This window comes from Schistocerca gregaria, chromosome 2 (assembly GCF_023897955.1).
Source record: "Schistocerca gregaria isolate iqSchGreg1 chromosome 2, iqSchGreg1.2, whole genome shotgun sequence".
Classification (NCBI taxonomy): domain Eukaryota; kingdom Metazoa; phylum Arthropoda; class Insecta; order Orthoptera; family Acrididae; genus Schistocerca; species Schistocerca gregaria.
Genome location: NC_064921.1, coordinates 60,079,894 through 60,104,047, shown reverse-complemented (window position 1 = coordinate 60,104,047; position 24,154 = coordinate 60,079,894). Strand labels below are relative to the sequence as shown.

General features: G+C 38.1%; 1 protein-coding gene across 6 annotated transcripts in view; it reads right to left on the bottom strand.

Annotated features, from left to right (window-relative positions):
* The window catches only part of LOC126336313 (E3 ubiquitin-protein ligase UBR5), a 322,944-nt gene that overhangs the window by 271,036 nt on the left and 27,754 nt on the right, over positions 1 to 24,154 (bottom strand). For all 6 annotated transcript variants that reach the window (XM_049999857.1, XM_049999858.1, XM_049999854.1 and 3 more), the window contains exons 2-6: positions 20,881 to 21,081; positions 14,960 to 15,365; positions 14,585 to 14,793; positions 14,191 to 14,360; positions 10,966 to 11,165 (exon numbers count right to left, since the gene is read on the bottom strand). In XM_049999857.1, coding sequence (XP_049855814.1) covers positions 10,966 to 11,165; positions 14,191 to 14,360; positions 14,585 to 14,793; positions 14,960 to 15,365; positions 20,881 to 21,081 — 1,186 coding nt within the window. The remainder of the gene's footprint in view (positions 1 to 10,965; positions 11,166 to 14,190; positions 14,361 to 14,584; positions 14,794 to 14,959; positions 15,366 to 20,880; positions 21,082 to 24,154) is intronic.

Genomic DNA, 24,154 nt, shown 5'->3' with positions numbered 1-24,154 from the left:
AAACTTGCACGCTCAATTTGAAACATGTTACACGCTAGCGCGTGATTGAGGTTTCCAGTAAATCGCGTACAATAATTGCAACCATGCTTGGACTTAATGCACGAAGCTTGAAATTACTTTTCAAGACAAATACTGATTTTTGATAAAAACAACCAAAAATTTGAAACTTCCTGGCAGATTAAAACTGTGTGCCCGACCGAGACTCGAACTCGAGACCTTTGCCTTTCGCGGGCAAGTGTTGGTACAGCACTTGCCCGCGAAAGGCAAAAGTCCCGAGTTCGAGTCTCGGTCGGGCACACAGTTTTAATCTGCCAGGAAGTTTCATATCAGCACACACTCCGCTGCAGAGTGAAAATCTCATTCTGGAACCAAAAATTTATTCAAAATATCGAGGTCCTGTTTTAATTAGGACACATATCACCTTACACCTTGCTGATCACGTTGCTTAGCAATACGGTAATGCAAATAATTTCATTCATCAGTACAATTTGCGACATAATAAGTCCCATTACACATACAAATAGTTACACGGAATTTGCTGATCAAATGAGAATATAAGTGTTCTTTTCCAGAAATGCCAATAAACCAGTGGTTTCAAAAGTTAAATTGCCAACTGCTGTGTAACTTCACTGGTATTGCCTTTCACTGACAAACACTATTCTTATTGATAAATGAACATTAATTGCAAGTAGATTTTGAGTATTCATGAACACTGCCAAGCAGCAGTTCACCTCACAACCAGTAATAAATGCCAATACAACTGAATGGGAATCATTTCATTAAAACAGAGCAATCAGCTTCCAGTTATAGGATAAACTGTACCAGGTGGAATAATTAAAATATTGTGGGAGTGTAACAAGGTTAATCTGAACACTTCCATCACACTTCATTACTTCACATTAACTGGGCAGATTATTAGTTGGAAACGAATTCACCCACAACAGATTGTCCCACGCCACTACCAAACTTTTATCGTGACTCTTCACAAGAGATCTCAAGAAGCCGGGATCAAGATACAAGAAAAGAAGAGACATTGGTAAACTGGGACAGCTTGTTGGTAGCCATACCAACCAAAAGAGCTGTACAATGATTGCAGGAGAACTAGTATATGACATGGCTGCTTTCACAGTTGGCCCAGGCTCTGATGGGGTAGGATAAGCCTGTGACAGGACTGGAATAGCAAGTGCTAAGTGGTTGGATTGAGCAGGTCTTCTGGCGAATGGAACAAAACTTTCTGAGGGGTAGGATGTCCATAATTTCAGGCATGATGATAGGTAAAAAAAGCACTGGCAAAGGATATGGTTCAATTGTTACAGTCCGGGATGGTAATGGGTGATGAAGGGGGCATTCCTTTGTGGGATGGTTCTGGGATGAGGTGGGAGGATCTGGGGTGTGATGAGAAACAGCACAAGATATCTGTTTGCAGTCTAGGTCTGGGGTATAGTGCCTGTCTGAGGAGGTCTTGGTGATACACTTAGCATACTGGGCATGGGTGTTCTTGTCACTGCAGATCCACTGCCCCAGGTGGTCAGGCTGTATGGGAGGGACTTTCTTGTGTGGAAGGGATGACAGCTGTCGAAGTACACATACTGTTGACAGATAGTGAGTTTAATGTGGACAGAAGTGTGGATGGAGTCATCACAGAGGAAGATGGGCAACATCCAGGAAGATAGCACACTGGGTTGAGGAGAACCAGATGAACCAGATGGAAGGGAAGGTGCTGAGGTTGTAACATGAAGGTATCACCAATAGACCTGAAATAGACTAAGGGTATGGCGTTTTGGGAAGCTTGGAAGGTCTCCTGTAGATGGCCCACAAACAGATTGGCATAGAAGGGTGGCATGTGGGAGTCCATAGCTGTACTGCAGATTTCTTCGTATAGTTTCCCTTCAAAGGAGAAATAGTTGTGAGTTAGGATAAAGTTAGTAAATTGTATGTGGAATGAGGTGGTCGGTGGGCATAGGGATGTTGACGTATAGGGAGCTGATGTCAACAGTGAGTAGTAGGGATCCAGGAGGTACAGGGGTGGGAATGGTGGAGAGTCAGTGAAGGAATTGGTCAGTATGAAGGAATTGGTCAGTATCTATGATGTGGAGGCTAGATCAGGGGCAATTGGTTAGAGATGTTGGTCAATAGGACTAGAATTCTTTCAGCAGGAACACAATAACCAGCCACAATGGGGCATCCAGGACTGTTGGGTTTGTGGATTTTGGGGGAGCATGCAGAAGGCGGATGCACGGTGTATTTCTCCCCAACCCACTTCACCTCACAACCTATTGACGCTTCACCTGTAAGCAGTATAGTCCCTGCACACTCCGCCAGACAGCATACCATCGTCCCTCTCCTTTCCACAGCCCCTCCAGATTGCAGCTTACGTTCTACATGAGAGTTGCACTCTCGTCCAAGTTACTGGAGATGGATGTCATGTGTGCCTGAGTTGTGCTTGCTTGTGTGACTGAATGTGTGTGCAATTCTTTTTCTGTCAAAGGCAGTGGCCGAAAGCTGATGTGTTAGTGTCTTAGTTGTACCTGTCTGCAACTTAACATGTCATCTTTAGGCTAAGTAGCCATCTACCTTTACTTTACATTGTTAATTTTAATATAAAATACTGCTTACTTTATATTGCTACTACCGAACCAAGAGCACTGACACCTGTGGCAGATCGAGGTGTGAACAGCAGAAATAAAGACACCCAAGACAAACTAAAACTGCTATCCTCAGCACTGTCTGTTCTGTGTCAGGAGCAGATATAAACAGTGTCAGTTCTCCATGTTAAGGCTGTCAAATAAAACAAGAAAATCTAAAGTCAATGGGATACCACAGCACACATGTTCTCACCAAGAACGCAATCACGATGGAAGAAAGTTATTACTGGCTGTGAGGACCAAAACCCAAGGTCCAGGATGGAAAGGCACACAGATAGCAACAAAGCCTCCCAGTGAAAGCAGTGACACACCAGCATCTGAAGAAATTACGACAACACATGGCAGAAGTGAAAGGGTGTGTAGAACTATGTTTAGTGCTTCACTGTGATTTTGCTGAGAACTGGTCTGTAAAGCAAGATACCAGCTACTGAACCTATTGTTGCTAACAGCTGAAGAATAAGGTGAAGATTGGCATCTGTAATGTGGGAACTTCATTGAAAACCAATAATTTAATTTATTTGTAAAAAACGAAATAAAAAAAATTACTGTGCTCAGAGAACATGGCCCAAAACAAAGGTAATAGTGGCATAGCCCATATCAATTCAGGCTAGTTAGGAAAAAATCTTACCTTTATAGTCTCTAATGTTACTGAATTTAGCATTTGTTGAAATGAAGGACTAAGTAAGAAACAAGTATTTTTTTCCTCCCAAAAACATTTTTGATCTGAGCTACAGCCCCCCAAAGATGACATTGCACGTACCACTTTGGATTTTGGAAAAGATTTTAAAATGCTGTATCTCTGGAACAGTTCTAAATATTTTGTTGGTTTTATTTGAAAGATAATTGCTTTATCATTACAAATAAATCCTCCATTTGGACATACCTGTCAAAGTTCTTTTACTATAGCGTTTTGAACTCTCGCAAAATCCTCAGCGTTCTTAATCGCAGCTGTATTTTGTCAGCAAAAATTATGTTTTGTAGCATGGTGCTTCAGCAGGCCTGCTACACCATCACAAGGCCTCTTTCCATGACCAGCAGCACTGTATACCCAGTCAGTTGGCACAAACGACTTACTCAGTTCAAACAGCTGGTAACGATTTTTACAATGACTAGGAGCACCCTCAGAAATCATGATGATTTTCTCTGCCTCTGTTTGCAGTTGAAGAATTTTGGGAATTGCTAGCAAAGCAGGTGCTGAGTAATGTCCCGTGTCATCACTTATAACTGCAACACTTGTGGTCTTGTTTTGAAAATATGTCACTCCTGTAAAAACTGAAACCTGGTCATTACTCCAATAATACCATTGTACTTCTTGTGGGAGAATTACAGACCAGTTCTCAGCAAAATCACAGTGAAGCACTAAACATAGTTCTACACACCCTTTCACTTCTGCCATGTGTTGTCGTAATTTCTTCAGATGCTGGTGTGTCACTGCTTTCACTGGCCATTTACCAAGTTCATCAATGTCATCCCATGTCGCATATGCAATTTCTGAAGAGTTATCTGCTACGTCTCCCAGGCCAAGTGTCTACAGACTGTCCTCCCTTTCCTGGGCAGTCACCACATTCTTGAAGCAAACAAGTCTCTCACTTTATGTCACAGACTACTAATGACTCCACACACCCAACCAAGGTGTCATACGTCATGTGCGCCTGTAAGTTCTTCAAAGTTACCACACAAAGTTCAAAATTCGCGCAGTACACACATAAGCAGAGAACTCTGGATGGGTGTGGAACTACCCACTTAGATTGCAGAGCATAAATTTTTGATCTTCCAATATGTGAAGTTGTATAGTTGCTCTTATAAATATCAGAAATTTCTTTAATACTGAGAGTCATGTACCTCTTCACTTTCACGACTTTGAGATCTTCTTCTGTTACAGTTATAGTGTCTTCTTTGTTGGCACTCTGGTGAGAACAGTCCTATTTATATTCCAGATAAAATGAATGCACTATTTGACCTTGAGCTGCTTCTACAGGATGACCATAATAGGGATCTGGTCTTCCAAAGACTCCTTTTACAGATCTCATATTTCTTAATTTGTCTACCATGTACATTGATACTGATGGAACATGGTTCAAAATTGTTTTCTTTGCAAATGTCTCTGGAATAATAGTTAAAAACTTGCACCTTTTTACTGTAGAACGCACATATTTAAAATCTGAATTGACATTTGTGAAAAATTCCTGGCAAGAGGTGCAAGAGTGCTTTGGTTCATTTTCTTCTGAAGATGGAATTTCTACTTTCAAGAGTGTGTCAGTTTTGCTGTAGCGTATTCGTCCATAGCTTTAGTAATTTCTCTGCCCTTTCTTGATACATAGAGCTTATGACTCGACCACGGTTTCTTAACAGGACTAACATCCACCTCCATAGTTGACAGATTCAGGGTATTTAATTCTTCCTCTATTGATCTGCATCTGCACCATGGGAGGCTTCATCTTGTTCAGATACTATCATTGTTGTTATTCTGTCAAAACATTTAGAACACAAAAAGTCATCACTGGAAACATCTTCACTTTTAAACAGAGTCTTCAAATGAGAACATTTATTCCCAACCTGAACAAAGTCCGTTTTTTTGTTTGTCTTATATACATCACTATCTTATGGATATGCAAATCTTATGGATATGCAAACATTCAGCACCTTCACTCTCCTGTAGCCCCATTCAGGAAGCATTTCAAACAGTCCTTTTCACAAAACACACTGCAACTGTGTCGACTGGCAAACTCCTCACAAAACACAGAACTCACTGGATGGTCTCAGATTTCTTAGAAGGCTATTCAGTAAACAAATTAGCACAGAACAACTACAATACAGACACCTGCAACGAACAACCACGGCATAGAAACACAAGAATCCACAACAAAGTGTAAGAAATATCTGCAACAATGAAAGTGATAAGAAATAACTGCAACAAACACAATAGAAATAAACATTGTAACAAAGAAGTTAGTAACAAACAACTTTGGTGAAGACATACATTACCCTTCAAAGTTAAAAAAAATGATTTTTTAAAATAAAAGCTGCCCAACTTGATACTCAAATTAAAAAAAAACCTCTTAACAAAATATTTAGAACTGTTACAGAGATACAGCATTTTTAAACAAATTCTGAAATTCACATCTGCAAAATGGTGTTTACACTGCCATCTTTGGAGGCCTGTATCTTAGGGCAGGAATTTTTTTGGAGAAAACAAATAATGTGTGTTTCTTTCTTACTTCTGAATTTTAACATATGTTAAATTTTATAACATTTGGGACTACGAAGGTAACTCCCTGCCTGTAGTGATACGGATTATGCCTGCCAATTTCTATACAAAAAATATAGTTTTACACAGTGGGAACAAAGGAGATGGAAAGAATGGAGATTATAATGAGTGTCAAACTGGTCACCACTGCACCAATGAGGAGCTGTTTATGGCAAAAATTAGTAGTGACCAGCTTAGTTACTTTTTATGTATGCATACAAGATCTTATCGAAAGATCTCTCTCAACTCTCTCAGGAATTATGGTGACAAGTAAAGGATGTTGTTGGCACCAAAGTAAATGTCCAAACACTCATGGATGATGCAGGAACTTAAACTGATGTCAGGAAAGCAAAAGCAGAAATGTTGGCGTGTTGGAGTGTTTTCACATGTTTCTTTATCCAGGGGTACTGCTCCAGTTCAATTCTCTTACAGTAAAGATAAATGATGTAGTTATTAGTGTCAGTGATAAACAGTTGACATCGCTAAAACTGAACAAAGCTCCAGGGCCCAGTGTAATCCCTCTCACATTTCTTATGGAATTTGAATCTGAGTTAGCCTCTCTTAACCATTATATATACTATAGATAAAAAATTTTAAAAAAACTAACTTTGCTTAGCAGGTGGAAGAAGGCACAGGTTACACTCATCTGAAGGCAGGCTTGCAGAAGTGAGCAACAAAACTATCATGCAATGTTACTGATACCCATATGTCATAGAATTGCAAAACATATTTGGGATTCAATAGTAATAGTGTGTCAGAGTGAACTCTGAAAATGTCTTTATGTGGAAACTGGTTGTATAACTAAGAAGAGGTCTTCATTCAATAAATTTATTGCTGGTTGCTCTATGAAGATATACAGAACGGACTGATTGTGAAGAAACTTCTAAATCTGGGAAGAATATGTATATATATAACACCTAACATCTTCATCACTACAGAGAATTCAGTGACAAGAAGGATTAACGTATCAAGCATGAATACAAATGGCACAGGACCCACATTCACCAAGGATGGAAAGTCACGATGCAAAAGCAACAGTAATTGACAACATACTGGCCGACTTCTTACAGAATTAAGTCAGACATTTACTTACATGAATATCATGAAATTAGCTTAGGAAGAGGAACTGGAGAACTAATTTTAACCTTTTAAACAACCGTGTAAAAAAGGTTGAAAGTGACCTGGACGACCATTGCCACATTCAGTTTTGGAAACAACTTTCAACATAGTAAATTGGAAATTGACATTTCCACATGTGTTGGATTCTCTCTCTCTCTCTCTCTCTCTCTCTCTCTCTCTCTCTCTCTCTCTCTCTCTCGCTCTCTCTCTCTGAATATTAACTTCTTTAAAAATTTTACTATGGCTTCTGCGTTATTAGTTATGATTAAAAATTCAAGTCATCACTACATAAAACAAGTTTTTATTATTTTTGAATGTTTTATTAACCTTCAAAATAAACAAGGTGTTTCATCAAAGTACACCATGATTCACAAAGTGTTCTGTCAGAGGGAAAGTTTGGGAATCTCTGCTCTGTATAGTTTATTGTTGAATTATTGGAATAGTCCAGAAATGCTTGTGGGAAGTTAACAGCAATGGAATATACCGAAAGGGATAAGAAAGTAATTATAATTCTGGAAGATTAAAACAGGTTGATAATTTTCTCACACAGATAAGAAGTAGCAACCTGTAATTTCTTTTGGGGCAATGTGATAGCCAAGATTGTATTCATTACTATTTATTCCTAATTACTGTTTTCAACAATCAAGATTGTCGTCTTTCGATCATTAAAAAAAACTTGTTGTTATACATACTGTTTCATTATGACTGAATCACACATACCATGCTGAAATTCTTGTGTACTTCGAAGAATGTGGATCCATGATGTATTTAACTTGCTATGTAAATGCAAACAAGTGCAGAAATGTACACTGTTATGCAATTCAACATCTATCAAGCATCAGTGGATGTATGTGGATATTCCTAGTTATGCAAGAATGTCAATATTGTATATGTGATATGGTCATAAGGGAATAAGACGTTAAACAACATGTTCTTTAAAGATAAGAAGATGACAGTCTTACCTGTTAAGACTGGTAATCAGGAATAAAAATAGTACTGAACACAATCTTGGCACTAAAACAGGTAGTTGGTAGAGCTCACGCTGGGAATAAAAAAAACGCTGGGAATAAAAAAATCTCTGGACATTAAAAAACAGAATGTACCTCATTGGACACACTTATAATTTATTAGAATACTTGGAATTTAAAACATGTCAAAACATAAAAAATGTTTTCTGTAACATGCCATAATTGATATACTACGTAAAAGAGGTACTTGACTTGCCTTCATGAAAACTTTTTTCAGAACTGCGTATACAGCTTTGAAAGTGTAGGGTCCTACCTCAATGCTTGCCTGACACTGCAGTCAAAAAATCTTAAATCTTTAATCCTTCATCCTGCTGCCAAGATACAGTAATGCCGCTGTCAATTCGCCACACTGTGTATTTTCTTCCGCCAAACAAGTATTTTGTAAACAGGAGTTACGAACCTCGGTATTTGTATGAGCATCAATAGATAAACATTTGTACGTTTCCATATTTGCTCACAAGTAATTTTGTCATTCTCTAGGTTCACCATGCAGATTCTGGGAAGAGTTGGGCAACTGGAGCTAATATGGAGGTTTACTCAGAATGATTCTTCTGATATGCCTTCTGGAAATGGAACAGAACCAGGGGAGATTTGGGGGATTGGGAGAGGGGGGGGGGGCAATACTGAAACAACCCTCCCCTATTAAATATAAGGTGGCTTGCAAAGGAACTCTTCAAATAAATTAAAATATGAAAACCACTGCCACTTAAGGAGCCATTGTCTTTATCTTTTAGATCTTTCTATAAACGGATCCCAAGAGAATATCCCCATTCTAAATTTAGTCTCCTGAAGTAAAATACCTTCTTTCCTAGACCAACAGACTGCAGTTCAGCAGTAAATGAAACCTGTGTCGTGTAAATGCACAAAATTTGTGGCAATTTATTGCACCTGCAGACATGTATAGAGACAGAGTATTATATGTGAATCGGCCGTTGGATGACATTGCTAGATGTAGACTCAGATTAGGACATGTCCAGGATTCTGGGTTGCACTAGCACTGTCTCTAAAAACAGAAGTTACATGCACATAAGACAAAGCTCCTAGTAGTAAGCAAGACAACTATTTCAAATCAAAAACAGAGTATCTCTAAGAGAGATCAAATGAAACTGTTTGCTATATGGAAACCAACATTTCTGAACATAATAGACAACTGATAAATATGAAGTGTAAACCTCAGTAAGTGCACATTCTAGAATGTTGTAAGTTTGTTAACAGGCATCCATACGGACATCGAGGTGATAAAAGCTTTCACTATGATTCACATCAGAGGTGTACTCATATATGGACCTGAAAGCTGGTCAAAAGTGATCAAGGCAGAGGACATCTCGTATTTATTACAACTGTCTTTTTCACATCAATGATCACCAAATTTTCCATATGAGCGTATCTGCTGTATACTGTCAATTCGAGTTACACAGCGAATTACATATAACTTTTCCTTTGTCAAACAAGTGGTCGTATATGGAACCCATGCCGTGTTAGCCACATGTAAAGAACTGCACAAACAAAGTCGGTAAAAAACTGTATCATTCACTACAGATAACTCTTTCTCTCATATTAGGTTCCAAGTGACCAAGCCCCTATTTTTTATCCTTCCCGAATCCAACACCAGGGAAGGAATTATCTGCTCTAAAAGGTAGAACAGTATGTATCACACCCTGAAGATAAGTGATGGCCAGAAAATACATCTCGCAAGTTTTCTCTAAAGAATTTCCCTTTTGCTGTAATCGTCCAGTAATATTAGACCTTTTGGTTTCTTGCGATATTTTCTGACATTTCAACAATTCTCTTACCTAGCGAACATTCCTGCAGTCTAATTTTGTACAACTGAAAAGTTGACAAGAGCAGTCTCGCTTTCGATTCAGGTCCAAAAAAGTTATAAGTATGGTAAACGACCCCCACTGTTGTCACTCAACTCATTTCTTTGAAGACAGCACTAGCATGTTTACACACACACACACATTTGTGACAAGTATACGGCTACCAGTGAATACTCCCGATGAATGTGACAAATAATTTGGTCGTGCTAGACACGAAATTGTATTGTGGCTGAAGTGTAGTAACAGTTTGATCTGGATGAAGCCACTTATGGTTTTGGAGTCTGACCACAGTTTGTACTCCAAATTATTTTGAATGTGTCTTTATGTCACTATGAAACTGAGCATGAGTACAGCTTTAATCGACTCACACAAGACCCCTCAGCCCTCGAGATTTACTCGCCTGATGGGCTGTGTTTCTTTTTATCTTGTGAGGTGCAAAACTTATGTTCCACACGTGAGCAACATTTTAGTACAACATTAGAGATTTCTCAATTGCTACGCATGTATACAAATTGGACAAATAATACAACACCGGACAGTCAACATGTCACTCAAATAACATGGCAATTTCAAATATTTGCTTTTACCCCTCACTACCACACAATTTTGCCAGTTGCTACAACACAAACCTTTTTCTTTAAAACAATACCAGACCCTGTTCATTCTTAACTACTTTATTATTCTTGATTCTCCATTCACAAAAGAAGGTGGGAAGGGGGAAATTAAAGCATTATTTTTCCATAGATGTACTGAGTCATCATCTGACTCAGTTTCATGTGTCTCTCTCATTCTGTGGAGAGTAATAGAGCTAGTTATCACCACTTTGTAGCCTGTAACATGTCAGATAGCCTTCTATCCAAATTTTCTTTCTCTGATTTCCTGGGATATTTCTCCGAATATTTAGTTTCATTCATTGTAACGTACTAATATATTTTTTTTAATTTTCAAAGAATGTGCTAAAAATGTTTTGTATACATAATCTTCACCAATGGGAGGAACACCACTACCTTGAAATATTACTCTAACAATTATACTGGCAAGGGCTTTGTACTTTTTCAGGAAGCAAAATTCAAATCAAAGGCTACAAAAGGAAAAAACACACTTACTTCAAAATGTCGGTAAGGTTCTGTCTCATTCCATTTCCATTGGTACAATTGTCCAGAGGAACTAACAGCAACTAACTCACTGTACAACGCCGCTATCATTATAAATTGTGGTAGTGGTTCACTGCCTCGTTCTGGCCAGAATTCAAGCTCATCCGACATCCACAGTGGACTCTGTGCAGCAAACTCTTTCTTTTTACTCTCTGAAAAAATGGAACACACACAGTTAGAAAGCAATATGCATTAAAAATTTGGCATTTTAAAATACAAAACATTGGTCAAACATTATAACTTTCCTAAAGACATGTTCAATTCCCTATGGGTTAGGGAATCAAAAGAGAAATCATTAAGGGGGCAGATGCTGGCAAGAGCAGTAAAAAGAGGTGATTTATCAAAAGGAATATCCTGTACACAAAATAGTTAAATTCACAAAGACAAATGTTTGTCCAGTATGACCTTTGGCAGGAGTAAGGTCTCCTGGATTTAAATACCACAGGTTTCTTTTTCAGGGAAGAAGTGTAGAACTTGGATGGGAAGGGAAGCAATGGCAGGTCAATCAGAAAGGTGTATGAGAGGGAAGGGAACCTAAAGTAAAGGAGAAGGTGTTAAAGTGAAGAGATGGTAAAGACAGCACATCTGTAGGACAGTTTCAATTCAAATATGACAGAAGGTAGGAGTAAAGTGAGGGGTAAAGATAGATGCAGAAGATGAGAAAATGGAAAGAATACTACGAACTGTGATTTGTCTAGTATTTATGCTTTGGGTTCATCTTGTAAACACTGCTTCCAGTGCTACAGCATGTTAGATTTTCCTACAATAAAACAGCAGCCTATCCCAAAGACTGATTTAGGTATTTGATTCCATCACTGAGAGTGTGTCCCACACTGTGCAGGTTGTGTCTTGTTATTCCAACTAACGCTGTTCCTTCTCCAGAACAGCAGGCAATGAGGAGTTTATAATCCCTCATGTGTAGTAGTTCTGTATGGAGTCTTAGTGAAACTCATTCAGCATAAGCAGCAGCAGCAAACACTGCAGAAAGTTCAGCAACAGCAAACAGATGTACTTATAAGGTTTTCAAAGCAGTTAGTTAATGTGTTAGTTCATCTGCAGTAGCACACAGAAAGCACAGCTTCGCAATGTTGATTTTGCTGGTTTGGATAGTTCCTCAAACCTGTGAGTGGGAGCAGTTAGCTTCATTAACGGATTAAATTATGACCTGTGCAAAATTCTACCAAGTGGAGTACATTATTCATCATCACTGCATTATGTCTTCTCATACTAACATTTAGTTTTTAGTCATCTAATTCTTAATTCAGTAGTACTACATTTTAACTTCAGATATTTCACAAGAACTCTTGTACAATGCTTTTTAAGAAGAAGAAAAGAAGAAGAAGAAGAAGAAGAAGAAGAAAGAGGAGGAGGAGGAGGAGAAGGATAAGGAAGAGAATACTCTTATGACATATTTGGAGCTACAATATAAAACAATAATTATTCAATATCTCGGGGCAGTTAGTAGACCCGCAACCAAGCACCTCCCCAAGTGGCGAATAGGGGAATGCCTAATAGATATAGGTGGTACCGGGAAATGAAATACTCGGGGCAGACCAAAACTACTAGTAGCGTCTGTTCCCACAGTGGGCGGCTACAAAAGGCGTCTACTCCACATGTCAGTGGCGGCCTCAACCAACCTCCTGATCTGGAAAGTCAGGTTGTAGCCGGCAGCATGCCATACATCCAACTACTAAACATCATGATGGTACAACGAGAAAAATCTCATTACCCCGGGCCCCAGTCAATAGACTGGGATCGTCGTGAGCATCAGATTCCGGGGGCTCACGGACATCATGAGAAGAATCGGAGCTTCTCAAACTCCCTCAAGACCAAACGCAAACACTACATTGGCACACTCAACTTGAACACACAAATGAAGACAGGAAAGATGAAACAACTGACAGACACTCTTGAAAATTTTCAAATCAAAATATGTGTACTGCAAGAAACACGATTCACAGATGAAGACCATTTCAACACTGAGAATTTCAGAATATACAAAGGAAAACCGTCGAGACAACTGAAAAACCCAAGGCTTTTTGTCACAGGATTTGCAGTACACAGGTCGATCACGGACAGCATAATCGACTTTTCGTCACCAAACGAAAGAATCAGCACCATCACAGTGAAATCAGCCAACAAATCCTACACAATAATCAACGCACATGCACCAACTAATGACTACAACAGGAAAAACCCGGACGAAATTGATGACTTCTGGACGACAATGGAAGAAACTATCAGAAAAATTCCTGCACATAGAGTCAAAATAATACTGGGAGACTTCAACGCTAAACTTGGAAAAGAAAAGATGTACAGACATATCACAGGAAAACATACTCCACACAAGGACACCAACAAAAACAGAAAACATCTGATAAGACTTTTGCAAAAGCCACGACCTCGCCATTTTGTCAACAAAATTCAAGAAACCAACAAGAAAACTTACCACATGGAAATTCCCCAGCGGAAAGCAAGAACTACAAATCAACTACGTAATAGACTAGAAAGACTCACAAAAAGAAATTTTGAACTTAGACACCCGTAAAGGCTACTTCGACTCAGACCACCACCTACTACAGATCAGGATTCGTCTTTTGCCCAAGAAAAAGCTCCAGAAGAACAAAATTATTACACCAGATCCAGAATATGTTACTTTAAACCAGACACAAATATTACACAAAATTAAAATGGAGAAAACGGCAGACTGAAGACAACTTTCACGAAGAATCCGAGAGGCCATGAAACTAGCACAAGCACCACTCACACAGAAACACCGTTGGTGGAACCACACGAGATACAATGTGACAAACGAACAGGCATAAAGTGGACCGAAGAACGCAAGCAAGATCACAGCCAGAAGATGAAAGAAATATGCGCAACCAAAAAGGCAATCAAGATGAAGCCGAAGACACAAAGCCGACAAGAAGCATGGACAGAGGACCGGAAACAGAAACACAGCGAGCGAATGAGGGAAGTTTGGGCAGCAAGGAAGGCAGCAAAGGGAACTGGCCATGTAGTTTAGTCCAAATGCGCCCTTTAAGGGCAAAACACCAATAATAATAATAATAATAATAATAATAATAAATATTCAATATATGTTAAGCTGTAAATGGGGTGTGCGGGGAAGGGGAGCAGTGGAATTACTGAACATAAGTGTAAATGTAAAAATTTTACCTGGATCTTTATCCCATGTAGAATCCCTCAAAGCAGATTCCAACCATCGCCTCGGTCCATAGTACTGACGGTCTCTCCAACGAGAAAAACTGTCCCTTTCCCGTTCCCTATCTGTTTCACGATCACGGTCACGATCAGCATTTAATCGGCGGCTGCTGGAGCTAGCTCGGCTGAAAGACAATAGAAAACCCTGGTGAGAATAATAAACGAAAAAATGAAGAAACGCAATCAATCACCTGCAGCCACTTGACGCATATTGGAGCAAACTAATAATTTTGTAAGTGAGGAAGACCACACAGTCTGGATATTAACTACTTTTAATCACTAAAAAAATAGAGATAAAACATTAACTATGCTAGCTAGAGTTTACTATATAAGTGGCTAAACCACTAACCTTCTTACAGCCGAATATCCAAACATGTCTTCCGAAAACATAGCATCGGCATCAATAATCACAGAATGATCAGCATGAAAGCCTCCATCTAGCAACGAAATTAAATCTTCTGGGACATACGAATCTGGAGCATCATCAGCATCATCTCCTTCTTCATCATCACGACTCAGTAAATTATTCACCGCCAGATTAACATCCAGATTAGTGCGCTATTGTAAGAGTACAATGTGAATAAATTACTTGAACTTGACTAGGAAAAAAACTGGTGTACATTTTGATAATTAATTACATTTTAAGTTACAGTTTAGACTGATAAGTAGCAACAGAAATACAATTACAACAGAAATATAATTACAGAAGTTTGCAGCATCTGACCTGCAACTCCCGGATAATCAAATTGCGACTCTTTCCTTGCAGAACAACTTGGGCCTGCGAGACGAGCTCCTCCGGCACATAGGGTGCCGGTACAATCGGTCGTGTCCCACTGCCACTTCCACCAGAGCCTCCGCTGGCCCCCATGATAACACCAGGGGCCCCTCTGGCTGCGCCCGCGCCCCCTCCTGCTCCTCGCAGGGAAGCATTGGTACGCACTATGCGTGCCCTGCTACGCTGCAACTGCCTTCCTCCACCAGAGCTCGAACTGGCAGCTCCTCCACTGTTCCCTACTTTGCTGCCGCTACTACCATTGCCACCATTACCGTTTCCACCAGCTCCCCCACTGCCACCTCCTCCTCCTCCTACTGCACCCACACCGTTACTCGTACCACTGCTTCCGATTGTACTGCAAAAGAATAAATAGTTACAGCTTTTTAAATCTGTCACAAGCAGAAGCAGCAGTAATTTTAAACTATATGACAAGCATGAAAAAATCTTAACCACAAATAGAGTGGGACACACAGCTTCATAAGTCCTTCAATCTGAAGGCAATTACCACCACGTGATTCTACTGACACTTCCACTACGCAAATGTTTCAACTAGAGATTTGTCAACAACAACTGTGAGCGCACTAATAACTGTCAGAAGGAAAGTATGAAACTGCTGCTCTCAGTGAAGTCAAATTATTTGTAACTCATGTATTCACTACCTTCAAGAAGGACTTATAATCATGTTTCTGTCTCACATATACAAAAAAAAGTCTACAGTTTTGAAGTGAAGTGAAACTTTGACAATGTCCAATCATATAGATCAAACAAAACACAAACGTGGTACTATCGACAACAAAACTTGAGAATAACAGTACTAGCGACATGTTAAAAGTACTGCACAGCATGTGTGCCCAGTCTACGAAAGGTGCAAGCTTGTTTCAGCTCATCTGAAACCTGCAACAATTGTAAAACTCGACTGGCTTAGGTTATAAAGTTTCTCTAAACCCGGAGAACATATCTGGTTCCTATGGAATACCATCCACTGTGTGAGCACAAGATTGAGGCCAAGGAAAAGTTTACTCTAAACCACATCAGTCTTGCAGACAACAGCACCTACAGCAAGGAAACAATTGTGGATTTCTCGAACTACCGAATAACTCTGCCTGGCCTCTCACTTCAGAACCCATCCCACCTGCGCACAAACAGAACTGGATTGTGTGGAGGTCACTCATCCATTGTCATTCTTGAATCATAAGATTCAGGAAAAATCTACAGGAACAGCAGATCCTTGTGGATACCACCAATTGTGTCTGCGAAGAAGGCTAGGTGATGGTAAATGCACTGACTTGTCAAATACACCCTGCACGGAAGACGATGATCTACTTGTCACACAGAGTGCAACTCTCTGATCATCAGCTTTTCGGTGTAACTTGTTAATTGTTTCTTTAATTTATTTTTAGCTGTAATTACTATGCACTGTATGTTTCTGACTTGAATAAATAGACAAACAACATAGAAACCAAGCAACAAGAATTACAATATGTTGTAAATATGTTCGTTCAACACTCAATTACATCTCCAGGTATATGCGTATATGTCTACCAGACACTGAGTATGTCACCATCTCATTCTTTCCTTCCTCTTAGAACCCAGGGAGGAACATCCCTTAGCCATTTATTGCTAACTTGCCTGGTGGGATGTCCTGCCCACCTCCAAACCATTTTCATTACAAGCAAAGTAATGTCTTCCGTTTTTTCTCAATTCATTTTTTTTTCCCCTTATTATTCCCAGTAATCCCCAAAACGCATTGCTTCAGTTCTCAATAAGCAACTTCAGTTTTCGAAAGGTTTTTGCATCACATGTTCGTGTCTCACTGCCTATGTCAGAATGGGTAATATTACAGACCTAATTTTTTGTTTCCAGCATATTAGATACATGGTCGTGAAAGTTCTATTTAGTTTGCCTAAAGTGCAAGAGACTTTTTTGCTATTCTGTTTACTTCTTTATCAGAAGATCCAGTCACTAATTTCCCTAAAGACAACTACCAATCAATTGATTTGAACACTTCAAGCTGATCTGAACAATTTCATTTGCAATGAATCGATTAAATTTTCAAACATGCTTGATGAAGATGTTCCATCTGCTAAGATAGTTCTCATTTAATGTTCCATCTCAGTTGCACATTTTTAAGTAGATTCCATGTTTCAATCTCTCCGGATCATCTTCAGATAAAAAAAAAAGTAAAAGTAATCTAATATTTAGCAATAAATAAAAAAGAATTTTACTTACTTGTAGAACTTACCTAAGCAGTTGTGACAGCAACCTGTCTTTACTCGGATCCATACATCAGAATACTATGGTTTGTAATTGTGGTCAATGTTTTAAACAGGTTTATGCTTGAGGTGGGGGCAGGCGGGGGGGGGGGGGGGGGAGGGGGCAGTGAGGTCGATCAGGGGAGTGGAAAGAAGCATGGACAGGGTGGTGGAGATGTCAGAGTTTAACAAGATAAGTCGTCCAGTATATTTATGTAAATCTTTGAACACTAGCAGCATAGAAATATCGGCATGTAGAATGTAAACAGAATTAAATAGTGAAATTATAAATGCTTCAAGGTGAGACTGAGAGCAGGCAGAATGGGGCGGGGAGGTGGGTACCTGCAGAGACGCTTTGGGTATAGTATGAGAAAGGATCTTCTACTAAAATCGCAGTAAGTCAATAATGTAAAAAGCCTCCTGTTAAGATACCAGAATGGAGGCATAAAACTGTAAAGGGAGGATAAAATAGTATATTAGGAATGTTGAAATAAAGTAGTGAAAACTGAAGTAGTATCTGAAGATAAATTAAAGTGTGTAACTCTGAAAGTATGAAAATAATCCCACAAGTAAGGCCTCCTATTTTTTTTAGAAGTACATAGACCTGTTTATTTATACAATGGTTTACATCATTTTACAGCTTGAAAATTTAGCTATCTTTCACTATTTCTGTCGATGCATGGAGAGCAAACTAGAAACAGCGAACAGTCCAAGTGGTTAAACAGTGACAGTGCCACCCCCCATTTTTTTTCCAAAATTATCCACTGCCCACTCAGTCACTGAAATGTTTGTTCTCTTTCTGTAGTCTTGACAGTTGTCATACTGTACAATGGTTACAGGATATGAGTCATGCGATACTTCAAAAGTAAATATGATGAACAGTAAGAGCAGGCAAGATACCACCTATACAGTTCACAAAAATAAAAAGAACAAATAAACGAGTATGAAGAACATTACGACAAAGAAATTCAAGAGTCAAAACTTCCAAAATAGAATGCAACATTAAAAACATATTTTTTATAGAGCATGGGGAAAACTGTGCGATTCTGAAATTGTTGTGTATATTTTTTGCAGCTTATGTGACAAACTGATATGTTTCATCCTTTCTTTGGGAGTGATAAGATCCACATCCATAAGAACACCAAAATCGGGCAAGAAGGTCTATCTCCAACACTCATCAGGCGTACAAGCTAGGTGTGTCAATAAAAGATTCATACACACGTACTGGCCCTAATGTCTTGTATGACATATCAGATGTGTTTTCCAGTGGAGAATTATGTTGATTTGGCGCATTTTCATCAAATGCTTGCAGTTCCCAATCGAAAGCCACTTCCTTTTTCAGCTGCTAATAAAGTAGTTGTGCAGAATGAACTTTCATTATACGTCTCTTCCTTACTACTCACTTTGCAAAAGGATGTAACACTGTGACACAGACAGAAATTTGAATACAATGTTCATACACGTCAATGATCGGACGCACAGTTTATAATGTACAGCTATGTCAATGATCAAATGGACAATTCAGTTCATAACACACAGAAACAGCAATGACCGGACGGACGGTTCATAATTACATTGGAGGTGGGGGGGGATTTTAAGTTCATCTTGCGTAAAAAGGAATTTACTTTGAAAGTAACGCTTTTCATATCACCATTCGCAATATTTTCCTGGGACCTGTCAGAAATAGATTCGTATCAGTGGTTGCCAGAGAGCGCCAGAAAACAGGCGTTATTGCGCACGTGCAGCTACGATGGTGTAGGAAGCCCCTATGTTCATACCTATAAAGCGGTAAAGAGATCTTACATAACGTCATAAAAGAAACAGGACATCGGATGACACTCCAAGAGCATGGGAATTTCATAAACCACAGTAAAATGTATAATGCGGCTTGAAGTGCACATTTGTATGTCCATATTTACAATGAAGTAGGCCCCAACCTCATATTAAGCTTTTCAGTGTGATATTTTGGATGAAAATTTCTTTAAGTACCGTAATTACTACCTCATGTTTGGTTCTATACTACAGCAAAATGCCGTACATGCCAGAAGATGAAAATGTGCATTTGAAATTCAGCGAACATTTGGAATCAGCCTATACTGTGGAATGAAATGCTTCATTTCAAATAAATTGAGTGCTTCACCAAAAAATATTAATAAAAGCCAAATTTCATTAGCAAACCGAAGAAAACAACTTCATTGTTTGGCAACGCGTTTATTGTTTGACTGCCAAAATTGTGGAAATGAAAGCACAAAACTGAAACTAATAATATGTTTCAGCCTTCTGTAATTATGTGATTGTATTTAAATTCACTTGATAGCTCCACCCACAAAAATCCGTTTTGTTTGCATTTGACATGCGAGCTGTAAAATAAACAAGGGGTGTGATGTCATATTGATAAGGGGGCTCATACTGTCAAGTTCTTTGTAAATTTGATTCAATTATGTAAGCACTGAAATAACATCACATACTCCGTAAAAAAGTGAAGTTTCATTTCACTTCCTCCTCCCCTTCTAGGCGCTTCACTTTTTTGCCAGCAATGAATATGTTGTCACTCTGTATAAATATAAAACAGATGTTATGAAAGTTCCAAGGGGGTTATTTACTAACAAAAAATTGTTGATACTGATAGTATAATACCAAAACATTCTATAACCTGGACACAACAACATTAATAAAATAACAACAACCAAAATCCATAACAATAAGAAATGGGCAAAGTCGTTGTTTTAATGGAACCATTCCTTTTGAATAGTTCTTCTTATTGAACTAGTTAAAATGAACTACCTAGTTCATTTTTATTGTTTAAGTACAAATAAAACATAACACCTTTAAACTAATAAATCAGGAGCAAAATTTAATACTTATAAAAACTAAATGACCTTTAGGAACAAACCAAGTGCGCAAATTACAAACTTCTTTTGTACATGCAATCCCCTGCCCAAGTATGAGTTGAGCACTTTGAATTTTAACCCAGGCCTTCACTTCTGAACATGTACACTGGGAACAACTAAAGATTAATTTATTCTTATTGGCACCAAGAGTGTGTATCAGTATTTTCTTATCTAATAGGGTCTGGAAAAACGAAAAACTTGTTCTCAGGTTTAATAATTCACAAAAATTAATTACCATGATTGGAAAAAAAATGTTTAGATACACGGTAAATAAGACATAAGAAAACAATGGAACTATGTAGAAAGTGTAAAGAACAGTCCAAGGGAGGTGAGCATCATATCTGGAGACTGAACTGAACTAAAGGAAAGGTTTCTACCTTCTGACTGACATTTCACAGTTTACCACTGGGCACTCAGAACTGTGTACACTTAAATGCTGGGAGTAGGCTGTACTCAGTATCAAGAGTGGGGAGCTTCACGTCAACATGAACTACACATGCCAAATAACAACATCATTAAACTTGAATTACAGAAATTATATTCACTGTCAGTAGTTCCTCAAACAAGGGACTCTGTAATGAACCGACAATTTAATATTGAATATTTCCATGTAATCACCAACTTTCTTTATAACAATTTTTACACAAACAATTACTGACATGTTGGATGCCTTCATATGAATGGTTTACTAATACTATAATAACAGTAAATGGGAAACTTTAATTACCTTTTTGAGGAATCATTTTTACTAAGATCTAGCCTGTCAGATATAATAGAGAATGAGACTCTGCACACACGTCCATCGTCCAGCAGAAGAGCAAAATGTGTTGGACCAATGACTATTCTCTTCACTGATATTTTCAAATTAGCCAACGCAGCCGGTGTCACGACACCAAACCGATTAAGTTTCTCTGAAACTTCTTTTAACCTGGAAAAAAAAAAGAATTGCATGAAACAATCATACCCCTAATCCATTCTTATTTTTATTATTTTTCTGGACACACACACACACACACACACACACACACACACACACACGAACAAATTATTTCCTGCTTCTATTGTTTTTGTGGTATTGCATCCAGATTTCCTACCCTGTATCTACTATCGATACTCATCATTCCAGTCATGTTTGTTATTATTTTTGAGTGCTACTGGTTGTACTTAGTGGAGTTCGACTTATATTTTCTATGATTTTGCAGTGCCTTCAAGGCATTTCCTCCCAGTCAGCTTGTGGAACTAAACTCTCATTTGGAAATAGTGTCTGTGTGAAACCTTAGAATGCTCTGTGATTTCATTTCCAAAAATGCTGTGAGCAGAATATGTGATGGTGATATATCCTTGGGAGAGAATCAGCGTCAAACTTGATGCTGAATTGTATAAAATGTGGTGTAATTGCTACAACAATGACATCAGAAATGGTAAATAACAATTTGTGCGAGACTAACATAAGGCTAGTTATGGTCTCAGATCTATGTGCATTACTTGACATTCCAAACCCACCTGCAAAATTTATGACTTAGAGTAAAATTATTGGAACTGCTGTTGCTGAAGTTTGTAGCATCTCAATAAAGGAAGCAGCCGAAGAAGCACTCAAGTAAACGGATGACAGTGAAGGTGGTAATATTTGTGCATGTTTTGATGGCAGTTGACAGAAATGTGGACATATTCACTAAATGGGGTCATGACAGCTACATAATTTGATACAGGTGAGGTAACTGATGTAGAGATTCTAAGCAAGTACTGTATAACTGTGGCAGTAACTGAGAAAGAGCATGAACATTACTGCAGATAAATTATGCTTCCCAAGTGGTAGGATGCAAGCAGCAGGAGTTCTCAGTATTTTTATTGTTCAGTGGCAAACAGAGGTGTCAAGACACACACAGTATTTAGGGTACAGTGACAGCAACGCATATGACCTGATATGTGCATGACAAACCTATGGTCTTAATGTCACAACTTATAAATTTGAATGCAAGGGGCATGTCCTGAAGAGAATGGGGTCCATGTTGAGAAGATTATTAAAAGAAAATTAAAAAATAGTACTGGAAGATGGTAAGAAGACAAATGTTGAAAAAGATAGTTAACAGAATTGTTATGGCTTGGCCACAAGAAGAAATGTTGGGAATTTGGGAAATATGAAAAAAGCTGTATAGCCTATCTTTTTCCATAAGCTTTCTGCAATTGAAAATCCTAAGCACTGTCTCAGCCCGAATGATCCTGGCACTTGGTGCAAATACAGGAGAAATTAAATATATGAGACGACAAACATTCTTTACCTGCAGCAGTAATGAATTAAATTAAACCTATATTTAGAGATCACTATAAAGATATTTTGTTGAAGAAATGTCTTCATGGGAAAACACAAAATTTAATTGAATGTTTGACTTCTGTCATTTGGACCTGGTTACCAAAAACAGTATTTCTTCAGATTAAAACACTCAAATTTGGTGTTTATGATGATATTTTAAGCTTCAATGTGCATGTAACATGGAAACTGGATGTTTTGGAAGTACTGGGCATAAAATCTAGTGGAAACACTGCATAATCCTTGGTGCAAATAGATAAAAGAGAGAATCCACAAAGCATAAATTAATTGCTAATCAAAATGAAAAAAAGAAGCTAGATGGAAAAGAACAGGGACCGAGAGAAGGGAAGAAGATCAGTACAATTCAGATGGTGCTCAAAATAGTACAAGAAAATATTAGTGGTAAGTAATTCTCATAACTATAATAAAATTGCAATATTAAACTTCTAATCAATTTTCCTCAAAATTACTTTTTTTTGCCTTTTGTGTACCATTATTTTCTAAACTAAATAGACTATAAATATGAAATTTGGCTAATTTGTATTCAGGGTAGTTATAGGTTATTACAAGTAAATTGAGAACCACCAATACAACAGAAACTGTTTCTATAATAATTAATGTATTCAAAAAAAGTGAAATTTTATTAGTGAAAAAATAAAAACCTTTTTGTTCAAATCCATAAGACGTATTTTGTTCATTTTACTTGTAAACGCAAGCATATATGTTATACACATTCAGCAAAAATTTCGCTGTTTTAACACTTACAGTTCCTTTGAAAAATATACCAATTCAAAGTGTGAAATAGTATTGGCAGACTTAGGTATAAAATTGCCTTCTGTCTCCCCTTAAATAAACATTTTTTCACAAAGTTTTTTTGGTAAGATTATAAAACAGTGCGAAGTGCGAGTATAATATTAGACTCAAAAATCATGTAGGGCAATTTTATCTCAAATCATACAGGACACCTCAATTCATAATCATGAATTCCTCTGGGCAAAAAATAAATGTTAGACCTCTATATCATGCGCATTCCATGGAAAAAAATGTAAGGCACCTACCTTGGTTTTTGAAAATGGTATAGAACTTTGAAAAATGTATATTTTGTACACAACTCTTAAAACAGTAGAGAACTAAAAAAAATATACCTAATACACCACAACTGCTGGAGACGTGGAAGATGTTAAGGTTTAAAGCTCCCCCCATTCTATGTTCAAATTTAGCTCTCTCTCCCCATCCCCGTCATGCCGCCGCCCCCCCCCCCCCCCCCCCCCCCCACACACACACACACACACACACACATATTAATGGACTTTCTCTTAACATACAGATCTACAAAGAAAATACACAATTTGAATTTTTTTTTTCTAGTTTGGAAAGTCACAGAATGCTGACTTTCTTCTTATATTACTAGATACAACATATAATTATAAACAATGTCTTCTTTGTTCCAGCTATTGTTATTATATAAATATTTATTACTAACAATTTAAAAACTGCATTTTTACGTTTTTACGAATTATGTATTCGAATAACCCCATCACAAAACTTATGAAAATTGCACAATGTATTGTTTGGGTAATGTGATGGTAATTAATGCAAACTCAGTGGGTAATACCTTTGTGTGTAAAGCATTAGAAATTTTTAAACATTCTGTATATTTCACATCACTGAATTTCTAGGGTAAAAAATGGAT